The following is an 18,516-nucleotide window of genomic DNA, read 5'->3' as shown; positions in this document are numbered from 1 at the left end:
AAAGAGGACTCTATCTTAGCCTTCTGCTGGGGGGTGGATTTGCTATAAAGAGGCAATAGATCTTGAATAGGTCTCGTAGTTTGGGTTTGTGGTCTTGGGTTGCTTCAACTCTGGCTACAGCAGGCATTTCAGGGTTTCAGTCCATAGAGGAAGACTCTGACTTGATGCACAGAAGGGAAAATGGGTCTTGATTAATTTCTTTGGGATTTAATTTTTGGGTGGGGGGAGAAGGAGGCTTGTTTTATATCTAATGCATGATCTCTTTTGAAATGGTGCTGTTTGCAAATTTAGCAGAGCCAATGTTACCAGTGGCTTGGTTTTGTCTCTGCACTTCCTGTTGGCTCATAGCTGGAAACCCTTTTCAATTCTTTCTGGTTTCAAAACTGTAATTTGACTAAAATAGCTGTTTATTCCTGTTAATGTTTGCTGGGGTTTTTTTGGAGTGGGGTTTTTTTTTTCATATTTAGAGATAACAAATCTTTCCTCTTGACCTTTTTTTGGCAGGTTAAATATGCCAAGCTGTTTTGGTGGCCTTGTTTACTTTATGCTTTTCTGTATGTTTTCTTGTAACTGTTTTCCACACCTGCTTCTCTTAACCTTCCTTTTGGCCTGTGTTACTAAATGGTTTGTGGTATGTTGAATGGTGTCTTAAAGTATGTAGGTTATTTTCTTACAAAGAATTTTAAAGTTCATATGTCTTCTGGAAATATATTGCTTAATAAATTGTAGAACTACATTTGCCGCCTTCATATTATTTTACTTTGTGTTCTTTGGCAACTATTAGACATAGGTTGTTCTCTTCCATGGTCAGTCATAGTTCGTAGGTTTCCACACTATAATGGAAATGCTTGGTACACTCTTCAGTGTTGGACCTTATCTTATCTGGTCTTTCTGTTGAATTTTATTCAGTTTCTAGTATTAATGGCTTGATGCAAATTTGTGAAATTGCAGTAGTAAAATCAACACAGTGGTTACTGGTGGCTAAACACTGTTTCAGTGCAGATCTTTGGTTTCGGCTCCATAAAGCGAGTAGTCCTATTGTAAACAATTTCATTAACTCCATACCTCAATTCTGTGCTAAATTAGGGCTTGGGTCCTGAGTGTGATATCTTCCTGTACAGTTTCTGAACCTTAACTCTTCTCCTGATCTTCAGGGAAGCTTCAACTGATTAATTCAATTTAATTGCTCTGAATTGGCATTAAAAAATATTCTTACAATTCCTATGTTTCTGTGGCTGCCGGGTCTGAAATTGATTTTGGCACATTTACCCAGGCTTCCATGTTTTATTTCACAGTCTATATTACTTTTAGAAAAGTTTACTGTTACCTTTTTTGTTTTTGCTTTTTTTTTTAATAGGATGAATGTTACCAAGTGAGACAAATATTTGCTCAGAAACTTCACAAAGGCCTTTCTAGACTACGGCTGCCACTAGAATATATGGCTATTTGTGCACTGTGTGCAAAAGATCCAGTGAAAGAGAGAAGAGCTCATGCTAGGCAGTGCCTTGTGAAGAACATAAATGTCAGAAGGGAATATCTGAAGCAACATGCAGCAGTTAGTGGTAAGAGAATAGAAGTTGCTTTTTGGTACAAGTGCTATAGTTCAAATGTAAATGTGAGTAGATTGTGAAAATACTGATGATTTTCTGGTTTTATACATAATGGCTGTAAACTTCACTTAGAGGTATCAAATGAAAACTGAAAATGGAGTCCAGATTTTCTTTTGAAATTTTTAACAGGCATTTCTGAGGTCTTTCAGTTTTGTTAAAAGCTGTGCAAATGCTTATGCCTAAATATATTGGAAGTGAAGTAGTTTTTTAAGGCAGTTATGTGTACTGTTTGAACTTAATGGTTAATTATGTTGTAAGTGAAGGGATAATGATTAATTTTACTTCAGTAATTAATAATATGCAACCTTAATGACATAAATGTTGTACTAAATTGACTGTCTTTGCGCTGCTATATTGAGTAGGTTCTTATCTTGTCTTATGCTGGCAAAGGGCTATATTTGTAGGCACTTCAGGATGAGTTTATGTAATTTTCTTCCCAGTGATGGCAGTCTGATCGTGGGAATACTTTGTAAGTTATTATGGACTAATGTTAGATGTTTTTCTTTTAGAAAATCAGTCCTTTTCCCTTTTGACTTGTTCAAAGCTACACACATACAGTATGACAACACTGGTATATGGTCATAGGAAAAAGTAGACCTTTATGAAGACCTGTGGGCATTTTGAATAAGAGTTTTTGAAAGTTCTGTTTCTTTGAAAGATTACTGATGGTTTGGCCTTTGTGACATGAAGGGTTTTTTTTTTTCACTTGTCTTAGGGTAGACCAGACCTGTTTTGTGAATCTGATCTCACAGATGCTGTCAGATAAATGCAGAAGGAAATCAGTTATGAATCACGGACTTTATATTAGCCATGTCAGTCTGTGTGTGCCTTAGTCCCCTTCGACTTTGATCAGAGAATGTCTGCAGAGAAATCCTTTTGTGTATTGTTAATTAGACTTAAAAAAGAAAGAGCGGTGCTTTTCTCCCTCCTCAGTAACATGTAAAAAAGAAAAATCCATTGAGCAAATGCCTTTAAGTCATCCTAAGACTATTCCTCTGGAAAGTTGAAAACTTTTTAGTTATGTAGGAGGAAAGTATAAGAATTCTCATATGATTACAAGTAATTGCTGATTTCCTAACTGTGTTAAGATAGATGCTGCAAAGTTACTATCAAAAATCTGTAGAAGAAATTCAGAGGAGCCTAGGTGTGTGTGATTCTTTCTGTCCAGTTGGACCTCAAAGTGTGCCTGACAATTTTTTTTTTTTTCTTTGCTGAAAGACTTACCTTGAGTGATTCCATTGATTTGATATGCACTGCAATCTGCAGGGAGTCTGGATTAAATATAGATTTCAGGATATTTTGAGGATTACAGTGTTAACTTTGTGATATTCAGATCTACCAGTCTGAGCTTTTTAACAAATAAAATGTCTTGAACTGTTTACATCTTAAAAAAATCATTATTGCAGTAGTACAGCTGAAGCTTAGTTATGGTAAGATCATACCACTTAAATGTGTATGTCTCCCTCTGTCATTCTCCCTACTGGCCATGCAGTAACTCAGGGTAGTAATGATGATAGTACCTCCTTTGAAAAGCTTCCACAAAAAACTAGAGCTGAGAATCTGCATTGTTGATTAATGTAGTTATTTTTCTGAATCTGTAAATGTGTGATTTTGTGATATGTTTTTTTTCTTGAAGACTTGGTACAGGTGAGGAGGATATCTTTCAAATATTTGGGGGGATTGCATCATTTGTGGAAAAGATGATAAACTTCTGTATACATTGCCTAAGGAAAACTTCCCAAGGACTGGTACCAGACAGTAAAATGCCTCTTTCCTCCACACTGACCTTTTTACAGGCTGGCAGGAATCATTCTCGGGCCTCTTAAATTCTCTAATTGCTATTCAGAGAGGAAGCCACTCAAGAAGAGACTTATTTTGATTGTGTACCTGTTACTACTTTCATCTGGGTAGAGACTTGTGTCTTGCATAGGAATCTTTGTTTTCTACATCTGGGCTTTTACTTGCAAGTCCGTAAGTGGAAAAATTACAAGAGTAAAGATTAGGTTTTTTAACAAGTTTCTTTCCTAAATGCTCATAAAGGCCTGTCATGAGGGCTTTTGGCACATTCTAGTTTCTAGTGCTGGTAGTTCATGTCCATAAAGCCACCCCACCTTTTGTGTTGTGTCCTTCCTCATTAGAGATGAGGAAAGAATGTGTAAATACTGTTTTTTGTCAGGACAGGGGTTAAGTATAGTATGTGTCAATATTTGTCCTTTTCCTGTTTTGTCTGGATCTGGTTTACTTTGTTTTCCAGACGCAGTTGGAGTTATTACTATAGTTATATTTGAAATTGTACAAGGCAGGAAGTTAATGAAACATTGAGTTCATGAGCTTTTGATGAGCATTCTACTGAAGTTGCTAATTAATACAAATAAGGGTGGATTGGTTTGCCTGGGACATGTCTAAGGCAAGGCAAGCCAATTTTGCTAGTGTTCTGAAATCATAATTATGTTCTTTTTCTTCCTTGCCACATCTTTTTTTTTATTTTTTTTTATTTAGTTATGCAAACAGCTGCTGGCTAAAATGTGGGACAGTGCTTGAAGTGAAGGATGCTTTTAAAGTTAATAGTGGAATGTCAATTGAAACACATTAAAAACTGCTTTGCAAAGTACACTGATTTCAATTACATAAATATAACTTGAAATAGAAAGAAATTGAGTGATTTTATTGCTTCTTTCAAACCTTATGATGGCTTACAGTCTATGTAGTAGAGATACTACTCGATAATTAACTGCATCAACTGCAATGGCTGTCTGAAAGTGTATCCTTGGAACTTGACAGCACTATCTTCTGTGGGCCTCTTAATTTTGAATGCTTTCCTTGCTATTATGAATGAGTCCAAATATTTTCTGTGGGCTGTGCATTATCCCTATTTATGCAGACGTTTAAGAATGGGATAGATTGAGTAAGACTTGACCTATGCATGGCACTTATGTAGTTAGTCTTGTGAAATCTACAATAATGATGTATTTTATTTGATGTGCACAGTATTTGTCAAGCACATCTCATGTGAATATGTATATATTAGAGATAAAAATGTCGGCGTTCTAATGTATTTAAAATAGTTTTCTGATATTATATATAATGATTTACAGATGTTTGGACTTCTTATTCATAACCTAATATGGGATAGTTAAAAGCTTACTGAAAGAAGATTTTTTCCAGACTTGGTCATGTCTTTCATGACTTCTCACTAGTTCAAAAATGAGATTTTTCAAAAGCAGAGCCAGGAATTTCCCTTCTTCCTTCACATGTACATTCAAGTGTTTATCCATAGGCATATTAATATTATGACTTTGCATTTGCCACAAGCACTTGAGATCAAATGCTTGTACCATAGTAATATATATAAAATACTATCATGCCTTCCTTGCCTATCATCCTGCCTGTTGCACACGGTGCAGGTTTAATAAGTTAGGTGTGCTGTGCATCTTCCCGTTCCTCTCGGTTATTAGGCTAAAGAAAGCAGTGTGGACGTTTTCTGCAAAATGCTTTTTGACTTCTGGTGTACAATTTGTGGGATATGACCTTTTTCATTCTGATTTTCATCATCAAACTTTGAGGTGCTGAAGTTCACTCTGCATAGTGTTGGTTAGTTTAGGAATTTATTACCTTATGGAATGTGTATTTTGTGATCATAACTCTGAGAGGGCCTTTGGCAACAATCCTTACTTTTTGAATCCCTGAGGAAAACAGGCCATCTGACTGTCATGATGTAGGAAAGACTTTCTCCTGCAGTCCTTGCTTAGGACTACTTACAAGTCTTGGAGGGTGCTAGAAAAAGTTTTGAATGCTTTGAATGTCACATTTCAGTTGTGCTGCTCTGTTCAAGTGGGATTGAGCCATTCAAATTCAGTCCACTACTGCTTTGTTACAGTTTTCATGTTACCTCCTATCCCTTCTTTAAACAGATAAGATAGGCTGTGGGTTTGGAGAACACTGTGGCAATTTGACTGCAAAGCCTCCCGCAAAGGGCATTTCTTCCTGTTCTGTTGGCACCAAGGCTGTACACGGCAATGTCCAAAGAATGAATAGTAGCTTAATGTGTAATTTTGCTGGTCTCACATTTTGAAGTTAACATGGATTTTGTGATCTATCCTCACTTTTGTTTTTCAACGTCTTTCAGAATACAGGCTTTGAACAAGGAAAGGATTGGGAGTAGGGGGTGACTGTAGTTGTGTTCTTAAGGTAGCTAGAAAATATGCAGCCCTGAGTGAGAGAGACTTAAAAGCTTAATTTTTGCATGCATGAAACTTCTGCACATCAACCATGAGATGCAACATTATAAAGTAATTATATGCCCACATGTGCCTATACTTTATATTAATTTATCCTGACCTTAAATTTTGCTCTTTCCTCTGTAGTAGAAAAACATATTTCTTGATATGTAGTCTTCTGATGCATCTTTCTTCTGCTTTTCAGAGAAACTGTTGTCACTTCTACCAGAGTATGTTGTTCCTTATACTATCCATCTTCTAGCTCATGACCCAGATTATGTCAAAGTCCAGGACATTGAACAACTCAAGGACATTAAAGAGTAAGACTACTTTTAATAGTGTTATTTCTAGGGTTAAAACAATCTTACTTTATTCCAAGTGAAATTTTAATTCATTGTGGTACCCTGATACACTGTCCAGCGTATGTAACAATGGCAGCTATTTCTGTAAAATATCGTGAGAAATAGTGTATATGCTTTTTTAGTGTTCTGTGATGTCTTACAGAGGAACCTTTACCATCCTATCTTCATTTCTTTTTTCCTAAGGAATTGGTTTCTCAGAGTTAGACTGGTTCAAATTTATAATACTAGTAAAACCTAGAGTAAACCACTTTCTCAAATGTGCTTATTTAAAGAATTTCTTTTGCATTTTTATTCATGAGGAGTACTGCATTTCTCCTTTAGGTGTCTATGGTTCATACTGGAAATACTGATGGCTAAAAATGAAAACAATAGTCACGCGTTTATCAGAAAAATGGTAGAAAATATCAAACAGACGAAGGACGCTCAAGGACCAGATGATCCAAAAATGAATGAAGTAGGTCATACTTTTTCATTGGAAACTGCATTTAATGCTGGCTTGCTTCTGGAAATGAGTTGCTTTTTTTTTACACACCAACTTTAAAATGTCTTTCAATAGAATTGTATGTGGGAGATGATACTTTGTATACTGTAATGATTATATATAATGTAGGTTAGATGACAATTATTTTCCTATGCTTCAGCAGATCTTGCGCATTTGCGAGGGAGTTGTAATAGTTTGCAGTCCTTCTGTTTCTGTCTCAGAAAGATTATTAAATGCTAACTTTAAAAATTATAGTTTACATATATTTACTGTTTAAAACATCCACTAAAGTCCTTCGTAATATTTCATTTTAAAAGCGCAAGAGTAAGCTTAGTATAGGAAGAAAAATGCATGCATTATATGTCTGCACTGTGTATTGTGTAGTGAATGTATCAAACCCTAATCTTGTTTTTGAAGTTTTTGCATCACATAATGTACAGATTTGTCACTCTTCTGCTTTTCCTACAGAGGTGAGGGTTTGCTTTTTTGTTTGTGTGTGTGTTTTTTGTTTGGTGGGTTTTTTTAGCTTTGTCTTTGAAACCATGGCATGCGCTATTCTTAAGTGTAGAAAGATCATAGAATCATAGAATCATTTAGATTGGAAAAGACCTTTAAGATCATCCAGTCCAACCACTAACCTAACCAAGTCCATTAACCAAGTCCACCACTAAACCAATTAAGGGTAGAGTAGCAACCCCATGCCTCCTGGCTTGGTGGCTGGATCATTTATAATGAAAGTAAAAACTAGGAATCATTAAGATTGGAAAGGACCTCTAAGATCATCAGTCCAATCATCAACCCAACACCACCATGCCCACTAAACCATGTCCCACAGTGCCACATCTACCCGTTTTTTGAACGCTTCCAGGGATGGTGACTCCACCACCTCTCTGGGCAGCCTGTTCCAATGCTTGACTACCCTTTCCGTAAAGAAATTTTTCCTAATATCCAATCTAAACCTCCCCTGGTGCAGCTTGAGGCCATTTCCTTTTGTCCTATCGCTAACTACTTGGGAGAAGAGACCAACCCCCACCTCACTACAACCTCCTTTCAGGTAGTTGTAGAGAGCGATAAGGTCTCCCCTCAGCCTCCTCTTCTCTAGGCTAAACAACCCCAGTTCCCTCAGCCACTCCTCATAAGGCCTGTGCTCCAGACCCTTCACCGGCTTCGTTGCCCTTCTCTGGACATGCTCCAGCACCTCAATGTCTTTCTTGTATTGAGCGGCCCAAAACTGGACACAGTATTCCAGGTGCGGCCTCACCAGCGCCGAGTACAGAGGGACAATCACCTCCCTGCTCCTGCTGCTCACACTATTCCTGATACAAGCCAGGATGCTGTTGGCCTTCTTGGCCACCTGGGCACACTGCTGGCTCATGTTCAGCTGGCTGTTGACCAACACCCCCAGGTCCTTTTCCGGCAGGCAGCTTTCCAGCCATTCTTCCCCAAGTCTGTAGCATTGCATGGGGTTGTTGTGACTGAAGTGCAGGACCCAGCACTTGGCCTTGTTAAACCTCGTACAGTTGGCCTCGGCCCATTGGTCCAGCCTGTCCAGGTCCCTTTGCAGGGCCATCCTACCCTCCAGCAGATCGACAGTCCCCCCCAGTTTGGTGTCATCTGCAAACTTACTGGGGGCACACTCAATCCCCTCATCCAGATTGTTGATAAAGATGTTAAACAAGACTGGCCCCAAAACAGAGACCTGGGGAGCACTGCTTGTGACCGGCCGCCACCTGGACTTAGCTCCTTTCACCACTACTCTCTGGGCTCAGCCACCCAACCAGTTTTTTACCCAGCGAAGACTATGCCCGTCCAAGCCGTGAGCTGCCAGCTTCCCAAGGAGAATGCTATGGGAGACTGTCAAAGGCTTTGCTAAAGTCCAGGTAAATGACATCCACAGCCTTTCCATCATCCACCAGGCAGGTCAGCAGGTCATAGAAGGAGATCAGGAAAGGAAGATCATGAAGGAGATCATGAAAGCTAGCTCTCTTTAACTGCTGGGCCTACAGTGCTTTTGTCTTTTGTCCCTATATTTTAGTACCCTGCAATATACTGTTTAAAATGCAAGTTGATATTAAATGTTTAAGATGGTTGCTTTTAAACTGTGAGTTCTTGTAGTTCTGTGCTCAAAAGATACTGTCTTTTGTCAAGGTTTGTGATGAACTTCTAAAGTGTTGTTTGGGTTTTTTAACTTTTATTATTTACAGAAACTATACACAGTCTGTGATGTAGCAATGAATATCATTATGTCAAAGAGTACAACATACAGTTTGGAATCCCCTAAAGACCCTGTACTTCCAGCCAGATATTTTACTCAACCTGACAAGGTATACCTTGGCATTTAATTTTTCTTGAGATAAGTCTGTTTAAGTCTCTTAGTTGTAATTCATGGCTTTTATTCAATAGTTCTTGTAACTTCAGGCTTCTCCCTATCATAATTTAGTTGAATATGTATGTATATGTTTTCATGAATATTTACATATGTGTACACACACTGATTTCTCCCCCTTCACCCCCACCCCTCATCCCCCCACCAATATTGTTGTTCAGGTTTAAAATTTCAAAAGCAAAAATAATGTAAAGAAAATCTTTAGAATTACTACCTCCAAAATGTATATATCTTGTTCATTGATCATTTATGTGATTCCCGCCCCCTCCCCCCCGCCTTTCTTTACAGAATTTCAGTAACACCAAAAATTATCTTCCTCCGGAAATGAAGTCTTTTTTCACTCCTGGAAAGGTAGGTATGGTGGCGGGGGGTGGTGGTGTGGGTGGGTGTTGTGGTTTTGTTTTTGATGCTGTGTTTGCGGTTTTGATTTGGGTTTTTTGGTGTGTGTTTTTTGGGTTTTTTTGTTTTTGTTTTTGTTTTTGTTTTGTTTTGTTTTTAAGAAAACTAACATGTATTTAATGGAACAATTCAAGTTTAAGAAAACAGGGTTTTTTTCTGCCCTAAGGGTTTATATGCCAAAGGTTAGTAAACAGGTGGAAAGAAAGAGAGAGATAGAAGGGAAAACTGCTACTGTCTATGCTGGTTTGTGGTAATAGTAGGCAAAGCCTATTATCTTTAAAAAGAGAGAGTCCAAAAAAACTACTCATAATATTTGACAAGTTTGCAAAATGGTTAACTTGTTTTTTTTCTGCAGAAGACTGCACTATTGCATATGAAGTGACAGCTATGGAAAACTCTAATATAAATGATTTTTAAAATCACATAAATTAAACTTTGGCAAAGCTGAATACCATTTTACAGTATCTTAGAAGACAACTGACTGTTCTATGGTTATAGGAATTTGTCCTTTCTAAATATGCATTGTATTGCATGGCATTGCTCTTTCTTCACTAAAACTAAACCCAGGTACTCTTTAGAATAAAATTAAAATCTCACAACGGAAAAGACAAATTGTGGTTTTCATCCGGATTAGTGAGTCCAGTTCTAGATTACAGGAGAACTTACATTTGCCACCCTGCAAAAGAAATAAAAACGCAGCATCTTCATTACCCTTAACTTTGCTAATGAAGCATTAGCTGTGAGCTAGTAATGTACTAATAGAGGATGAATACAAGTTAGGAAAAAATGCATACATACAGGAGCATCTTTTTGATAAGAAGTTGAAAGCCAGCATTTATTGATTGGAATATATCATCACAATGATACATATATATATATATATATATATCTCATGCAGAATACAGTGCATTTGAGTGTTTTAACTCCATGGATTAGAGATTCACTTCTTACTGAAGATGCAAAAGTTTTTAAAAGGAAGTTGTGTGTCTTCCAATTTCTTATCAGTAGTCAATATTAAGTTTTCTCATCCGGTTTTTGACATAAAACATACTTGCTAGTTTGTCCCAAACTTAGTATATTAAGTGTACTGAGACAATATTAAACCAGAAACATGATTTATGCTACCATGAAAAATCACAGAATGTTTGAGGTTGGAAGGGACCTCTGGAGGTCATCTAGACCAAAAACCCCTGCTCTCTCGGACTTTCCTCATGAGAAATGCTCCAGTCCCATCTTCATCTTAGTGGCCCTTTGCTGGACTCTCTCCAGTAGCTCTGTATCTCTCAATATCCTAATTTGAAATTCTTTTGAATCCTAAGGTAGCTTTTATATTATTTTAAATTTCTAGCACCATGTACCCTAGCTCCTTTTTTGTTTGTTACAAAATTTCAGAACAACAGCAGAGGTGTATTTGACCACCAAAACTTCTCAGTTGCTTCGCCATCATGAGAAGAGCAATGTGGAATGAGAGTTGGTCTAGGGAATCTTATTTTTGAAAGACTAGTTTGCGTGCATGTTAGTGGGGTGGATATAAGCAGGGAACAGTACCTGAGGGCAATAAGGCTTTGAGCGTAGGTTCTGTGGTAAGGGAGGAACTGTTACTGCAGGCGCCGTTAGTGTTAGTCCCTCCTTAGTAGGAAGTCCAGTCCAGTGAGAATTTGAACATCTCTCTGCTTTTGAGCTCTTTCTATACTGTTATTGATTAACGTTACATTCTAAACTAATAGATGTAAATTCTTAAACTGGATTTTGTTCTCCAAGGTTTATTTTTGGAAAAGAAATGCTGGTTTTTGTTGTACTCGGTGTAGAGTGTAAAATTTCCTCCGGCTGTAAAAAGTATAACCAGCACATCCATGGTACATATGTCTGAAAAAGGAGCACTCAAAGCTGATCTGATGTGCATATTGAATTTTTTTTAGCTGTCACTAACTTTAGACATAGCTAGAATCTAATATTGTAATAGAAGATGGATCATCGTAGATAATGCGAAATGTGGGGAATGGTCTTTAATTCAACATTTTTGTATGCAGGTGTTTGGCATAAAGGTATATTGTCTTTAGGAGTAAGTGAACCCTTTCAACTCTCAAAAGAGTAAGCTGGAGGTATTTGGCATGTCTGAAAGATAATCCACTTAAATGAATAACCTGAAGCTCACCAGTGTCTGGAAATTTTGGCACCTATTAAAAGCCTAACATTTTTAAATCTGTGCACGAAGCATCAGAATCTTCTCCACAATATTTTGAGGCTCTCATTCATTCATTCCCAGTTGAAACTAGTGTGGTTTGCCATTATAGCTAAGCCAGTGTAGTAGCTTCTTTGCTGAAATGGCTGTCCTGCTGCTTTGCCAGTACAGATGCTTATCTGAGCCAAATGGTGAGCTGGTTCAGGCAGCTAGATCAGCAGAAAGCAAGCTGCACAAAAAGTCCTGAAGTGGCTGAAGGTCAGTTGAGCACCCGATACTACCAATGAGAAGAGGACTAAATATAAGGGTAGAGAGAATACCGTAGGCAGCTAGCTATTTGATTACAGCTTTGTCAGTTTTCTTCTGGTGTCTGTTGTAATTTTCATATGAAAATGTGTATAGGTTTGTCTTAAAATTAAGATATTGATTGCAGAAAGCGAAATCTGTGAATATTTTAAGCATAGTACATGTTACCAATATCTAAATGTGTAGCTTAAAATAAAGGAAATATATTTTTGGTTTCAGCCCAAAGCAGCCAATGTTCTTGGAGCAGTTAATAAGCCTCTTTCGTCAGCAGGCAAGCAGTCTCAGTCCAAATCTTCACGAATGGAAACTGTAAGCAATGCCAGCAGCAGTTCAAATCCAAGCTCTCCAGGAAGGATCAAAGGGAGGTTGGTAGACAACAAAGGAGCTTTGATATTTCAAGTATTTGTAATGGAAACTTTGAATATTTCTATAATGTTTTCTAAGTGAGAAACAGAATTCTATTATCTTATTTTGAAGTAAGTTACAGTAACGCATTGGTATAACTGAAGCCATGAATCTGGCTTTCTAACCCCAGAAATAAAATTTGCTTTCAAAAAAAAAAACCAAAAAAAACCCAAACAAAAAAAAAACCACCCAAAACAACCCAGAATCAAATAACATCCCGAGTTTCCATATTTTCTTACATTAATTCAAGACTGTGAGGAAATGTTATGTTTGGAAATAAGACTTCTCATTTGGTACTTCTGTGCCTATTTAATATATAATATTAATTTTAAATGTAGTGCAGTGTTTTACAAGAAATACTGCTCAACTGGAAAGTCCACAGAAAGGCTTATTTCTCACAAGTCATGCAAGTTGACATGCTAAAATACATCATTGGCTAAAGGCAGGTTCGAATCCAGATTCTTCTCTATATCCAGTGAAATGAATCTGAGGCCAATACTGTTCTACATCTGGTTCATCTAAGAAAATGCTGCACTTACAGCCTAACATGTTCTGTCATCTTCATGATCTTTCCAGTTCACCTAAGTTAAACTGATTAGTGTTTTGAGTGGAGATACCAAAGACAAGTTCTCTAGAAGTGATGGTAATGATTTGCTATGTATGGTATTTCCAGTTCAGTCTGACTGAATATATACAGGCAAGCTTGCCTCTATTAAGACAATGTATAAAAACTGAGCTTTCGATTTATGTCACAGTTACTACAGATTTTATACTTGGAGGACTGAGAACGCCTTTCTCAGTCTATGCAGTGCCCAGGCCAGGGAGTTAAGAATTTGTGTATTTGAATACCACTTTTAATTTCAGCGCATAGCATATTTCTTTTCATTAAAAACCATGCACTGTTATTTAAAAATGTTGCTTCTACCTATTCCAGGGCAGATGAAACAAAATTACTTTTGTGCATTGGCTTTTGTATATTACCTTTTATCTGTGGGTCTGTGTTTTAGGTATGCAGGAGGTAGTACTGTCCACACTTACATATGTAGAAACCGAAATAAAAATGAAATTGATGCCCTAAGTAACAACAGAAAGCTGAGGGATAAACTGGTCTCTGAAATTTAAATCTGCTGGTTTATTGCTTAAATCTTACCATAGGAAAGTGTGCGTGCTTTGGCTGGTCTGTCTGTTGGGATCTTTGATTGGTATATGAAAGTGTATGCAAATGTATACAAACACACAGATCCTTTGTAAATCAGCAAGGCTCTTCTGTTTCAAAAGCTGCTTATCTTTCCCAGTGAAAAAGGAAAATTCTTTCTGGCTTACGATTGACACCTTTGTCCTGAGACTTAGATGTTCTAGCCTGTGATATACGGTGGCTATCGTAGCCAGAGTGAAAGATTCTTTCTGCCAGATTGTTCGTGGTTTACGAATAGATTTCTTGTGAAGATTGATGTTCTTAATAGTTTTTTTTTTTTAAAATGATTGCCCACTGTATTAGAATAATGAGGAGAATAAATGTTTATTCCTTCTAGGCTTGACAGTACTGAAATGGACCACAGTGAAAATGAAGAATTCACACTGGCTTCACCCTTACCAGGGAAGAAAACTGACAAAAGGGACGACTCTGATCTTGTAAGGGTGAGCTGTTTGGTTGCATTGCAGATGTTTCATTTTAAGTCACCAGGACTTTAACATAAAAATTAATGTGATCATATGTCCTGGTTTTGGCTGGGATAGAGTTAATTTTCTTCCTAGTAGCTGCCATAGTGCTGTGTTTTGGATTTAGGATGAGAAGAATGTTGATAACACACTGATGGTTTAGTTGTTGCTAAGTACTGCTTATGCTAGTCAAGGACTTTTCAGCTTCCCATGCTCTGCCAGGTGCACAAGAAACTGGGAGGGGGCACAGCCAGAATAGTTGATCCAAACCGACCAAAGGGCTATTCCATACCATATGACGTCATGCTCCGTATATAAACTGGGGGAGGGGGGTTGGCCAGGGAGCAGCGATTGCTGCTCGGGAACTGTCTGGATATCGGTGGGTGGGTGGTGAGCAATTGCATTGTGCATCACTTGCTTTGTATATTGTTATTATTATCATTATTATATTGTTATTATTATCATTACTATTTTACTTTATTTCAAGTATTAAGCTGTTCTTATCTCAACCCAGGAGTGTTTCTCACTCTTACTCCTCCAATTCTCTCCGCCATCCCATCGGGGTAGGGGGAGTGAGTGGATGGCTGCATGGTGCTTAGTTGCTGACTGGGGCTAAACCACAACATCATGCTTGGTATCATTCAAGAAAATATGCTGAAACATGAAACTGAGTTGATGTTGTAAACCACTGGAAAATATGTTTAGAGTTGCAATGAAAAAAGGTTCAGTTTGGTTTTCATGTGTACATCATATGTATACATGCGTCTGCATCAGACTGTCAACTCCTGTAAACTTCAGGATTACCGCTTATGGTTTGCAGGATATTGGTAATATTGACAGGGTTAGATTCTGCTAGAGCTAGGTTGATGAGAATTAGCCCACAACTTGTCTCATTCTCTGGATTTGTTGGTGAAGCTTTTGGGACATCATTCAAGTGGATAGCTTTCTTGGATGTCTGTTACTGTCCTGGTTTCATCTGGGATAGAGTTAGTTTTCTTCCTAGTAGCTGGCATAGTGCTGTGCTTTGGATTTAGTATGAGAACAATGTTGATAACACACTGATGTTTTAGTTGTTGCTAAGTAGTGCTTATACAAAGTCAAGGACTTTTTCAGCTTCCCATGCTCTGCCAGGTGCACAAGAAGCTGGGAGGGGCCACAGCCAGGACAGCTGACCCACACTGGCCAAAGGGCTATTCCATACCATATGGTGCCATGCTCAGTATATAAACTGGGGGGAGCTGGCTGGGGGGCAGCAGTGATTGCTGCTTGGGAACTGGCTGGGCATTGGTCAGTTGGTGGCGAGCAATTGCATTGTGCATCACTTGTTTATTATATGATTTTATTTAGTATTATTATTATTATTTTATTTTATTTTCCTTTGTTGTCCTATTAAACTCTCTTTATCTCAATGCACTGGTTTTACTCCCTCCCCCCACCGGTTCTGTCCTCCATCCCACTGGGAGCAGGGAGAGAGCACGCGAGCTCTCTTAATTGCCAACTGGGGTTAGACCACCAAAGTCCTCCAATATATAGTAGAGATTATTTTTTTATGTGTTCTTGATGTTAACTTGAAATATAGCTTTGGAAGAATTAATTGGATTAGTTTAAGAATGATTAACTGTACTGGAGTTTTGGGGGAGAGGTTTAACCTGTCTGAAATTTCAGATTGCCTTCTGAGGTTGTAAAAGTCTGTATCAGATACGGTTTCTTGCTCATAGCTAGCAAAGTGATAATACCTCATTTCAGTGTTGATGTGTTAGAATTCTTGCCTTTTTTTTGTACTGTCCCATCACTGGTGCTAAGGCATGTTCTGCTTTTCCAGCCAGCTGTATTTTCAACAGCGGTAAAGAATAGAAACTGTTTGTTCTCCTGGTTATCTAGAATACGAAAGGGGCATCATGATTTGACACTGGATTTCAAGGAAGAGTTATCTGAATAGCCATAGGGATTCTGTTTTCTTGCATGCAACTTACACTGCAGTGAAGGCAGGAAAATGCTTGGTTCTAATGCCAGGTATCACAAGCAGAAGTTGCAGCATGATATTAAAGCTGTCCATGTGTAATACGGTCTTCAGCAGGCTTCTAGGGCGGAGGGAGCTAAGCTAACTGACACTTACAGACCAATACAATCCCATAGGATGTAAAATATTATTAATGATTAACAAAGAAATTGCCTATGCAAGTAAAACTAACTGATAAACTAACAGTTCTGTGAGAACATTGAACCCCAAGGGGTAGCAGAATGGTGTCATTGCTGTGCTCTTTTACAGTGTCAGGATCATTCAGGAGAAATTACATGTGTCTATCTCAGATCTTTTAGTGAATGACCACTAACCAAGCCTGTCAGCATTTAAGAGGCATTTGGACAATGCCCTCAATAACATGCTTTAACTTTTGGTCAGCCCTGAAGTGGTCAGGCAGCTGGACTAGATGATCATTGTAGATGCCTTCCAACTGAAAGTATTCTACTCCTATTCCTATTCTATTCTAACCAAGGCCTTTGAGAGTGGCAGGCTGTTGAAATTGGTAGCCTTGTCCTTACTAATTCTTACTGATGGATTTATGTATTTCTGTAGATCAGTAATGCTAAAGGTTCCTTAATGAGAATATCAAAACTCGTGTGGACTCTTACTCAGATGTAGTGTTTTAATATGTTAATGATGTTATAAACACACTAAATTGTCTCAAGCGGGATTTACACCTGTATCAGAATACCGAAAAATAAACCACCAAAGAAAATTATAATTGTAGTGTAATTCTAAGAGCAGTTCAAATAAGAATTTCACATACCACTAGTAGATTTCGGTTCTTTGTGCTTTAATAACAGTTGGCAGTCTGTAAATTTTGTAGTGTTTGGGATATGCATGAAAAAGTAACAATACAAACAAGATCAGATTTGTTACAATTGGATTTTCTAGAATACATTAAGGATGTCCTATATCTGATATCACTGCTACTTTATTTTTTTGACTGTCTCTGACATTTCTCTATTCTCCCATTATGTCAGTCTGTTGCTTTTTTTTTTTTTCCCTAGGTTGCTTGGGATATAAGCTACTATATAAGCTACTGACTAGTAAAAATGTCCTGAATCTTTGCTTGTCTTGAACTGCAAATAACCATGTTATGCTGTGATATCTTATGGGAAAAGCAAGCCAGCTTATAACAAAACCAGAAAAATCAGGAACCTCTTGTCAAAAAAAGTAACACTTCTGATGCTTCCTGCATTGATACTTCAGCTGTAACCTTGAAAAGTCTGAGAGGCCAAACAGCTACTGGCATGCATTTCATGTTTAGAAGCATTAGGTTGAACTGGTAACAGAGTAAGCGAAGTGATAAAGCAAATACAGTTTAGTGTTTCAAATAGTTTTGAGGGCATTTGTATTTCACTTTGACCATGTAAGCAAGCTGCTTAAGGTCATTGTTTCAGAACTTGTTTTTGGTGTTTTGGAGCTGAGGAGGAGCAGATTATAGCAAGCATTAACTGAGAAGCAGAATTGTAATCAGGGACCAGAAAGTCCATGTTTTAAAGATGTCACTATTCAGGTTATTTGTCCAGATTACATCATAGAGTAAAATGTTGGTTCTAAGGTTGTGGGATACTGTTTAACCTGAGAGAGAAACTTTACTTTGAAACTTGGCTAAAACTACTTACCTGGTAAAAGCAGCTGCAATGACAGGTGTGCACAATCACAGCAAAAGCAAATAGAACAGGGAGTAATGAGGATGTCATTCATCTATATCAACAGTTTTGTCAGTGAAGTCATGAACTGGCAGATGTCATCATTGTTCAATCATTTTTCTTATTTTCTTCTAGTGTAATTCTTTGTCCTTCAATTTCTTTTACATTTTTTTTCCTGATATCCTTTCTAGCTTTTCTTTCTGCTTTTCTTGACCAGGGTTTATGGCTAAAGTGGAGACATAATTTGTAAGCTGACTTCCATCTTATGTCACCAGGGAGATGTAAAGGAAAAAAACCCTATTCAATTTGGTTTTTCGTGGCATAACTGTCATTATGTATATTAAATTACAATGTGGCAAATACTCATAAATGAGTGTTTGTATGTGTTGAAATACAATAATGTTACTTTGAAATAAATATTGGTATGAAACTGTGAAATACTGTAAATATTTGAACTTCTGGACCATTTCATGGTCCAAAATGAAATAGTCATAGTCCCCATGAAATAGTAGGTCGGTAAAATCCACCCCACCCCCAGTAGGGATTGCTTGGGGCGATCCTTCTGGCCCTAATAGCTGCTTATTTTTATGGCTCTTTACTGTGCATTTTAGAGAACTAGAGCATGGAGAGGTGAAGAATCATAGAATTGTTTAGGTTGGAAAAGGCCTTTAAGATCAAGTCCAGCTGTTAACCTAGCACTGCCAAGTCCACCACTAAACCATGTGCCTAAGCACATCTACACATCTTTTAAAATCTCCAGGGATGGTGACTTGACTTAACCACTTCCCCGGGCAGCCTGTTCCAATGCTTGATAACCCTTTCCATGAAGAA

At 37.8% G+C, this 18,516-nt stretch overlaps 1 protein-coding gene across 1 annotated transcript in view; it reads left to right on the top strand.

Annotated features, from left to right (window-relative positions):
• Nucleotides 1–18,516, top strand: part of PDS5B (PDS5 cohesin associated factor B) — a 121,832-nt gene that overhangs the window by 94,629 nt on the left and 8,687 nt on the right. Inside the window, exons 25-31 of the mRNA XM_075724642.1 lie at nt 1,358–1,562; nt 6,033–6,147; nt 6,511–6,643; nt 8,875–8,994; nt 9,345–9,407; nt 12,163–12,308; nt 13,881–13,986. Coding sequence (XP_075580757.1) covers nt 1,358–1,562; nt 6,033–6,147; nt 6,511–6,643; nt 8,875–8,994; nt 9,345–9,407; nt 12,163–12,308; nt 13,881–13,986 — 888 coding nt within the window. The remainder of the gene's footprint in view (nt 1–1,357; nt 1,563–6,032; nt 6,148–6,510; nt 6,644–8,874; nt 8,995–9,344; nt 9,408–12,162; nt 12,309–13,880; nt 13,987–18,516) is intronic.

The sequence above is a fragment of the Pelecanus crispus genome, chromosome 1, assembly GCF_030463565.1.
Source record: "Pelecanus crispus isolate bPelCri1 chromosome 1, bPelCri1.pri, whole genome shotgun sequence".
In the NCBI taxonomy this organism is placed as follows: domain Eukaryota; kingdom Metazoa; phylum Chordata; class Aves; order Pelecaniformes; family Pelecanidae; genus Pelecanus; species Pelecanus crispus.
The sequence above is the reverse complement of the archived record's forward strand: the minus strand, read 5'-3'. Positions and strand labels throughout refer to the sequence as shown.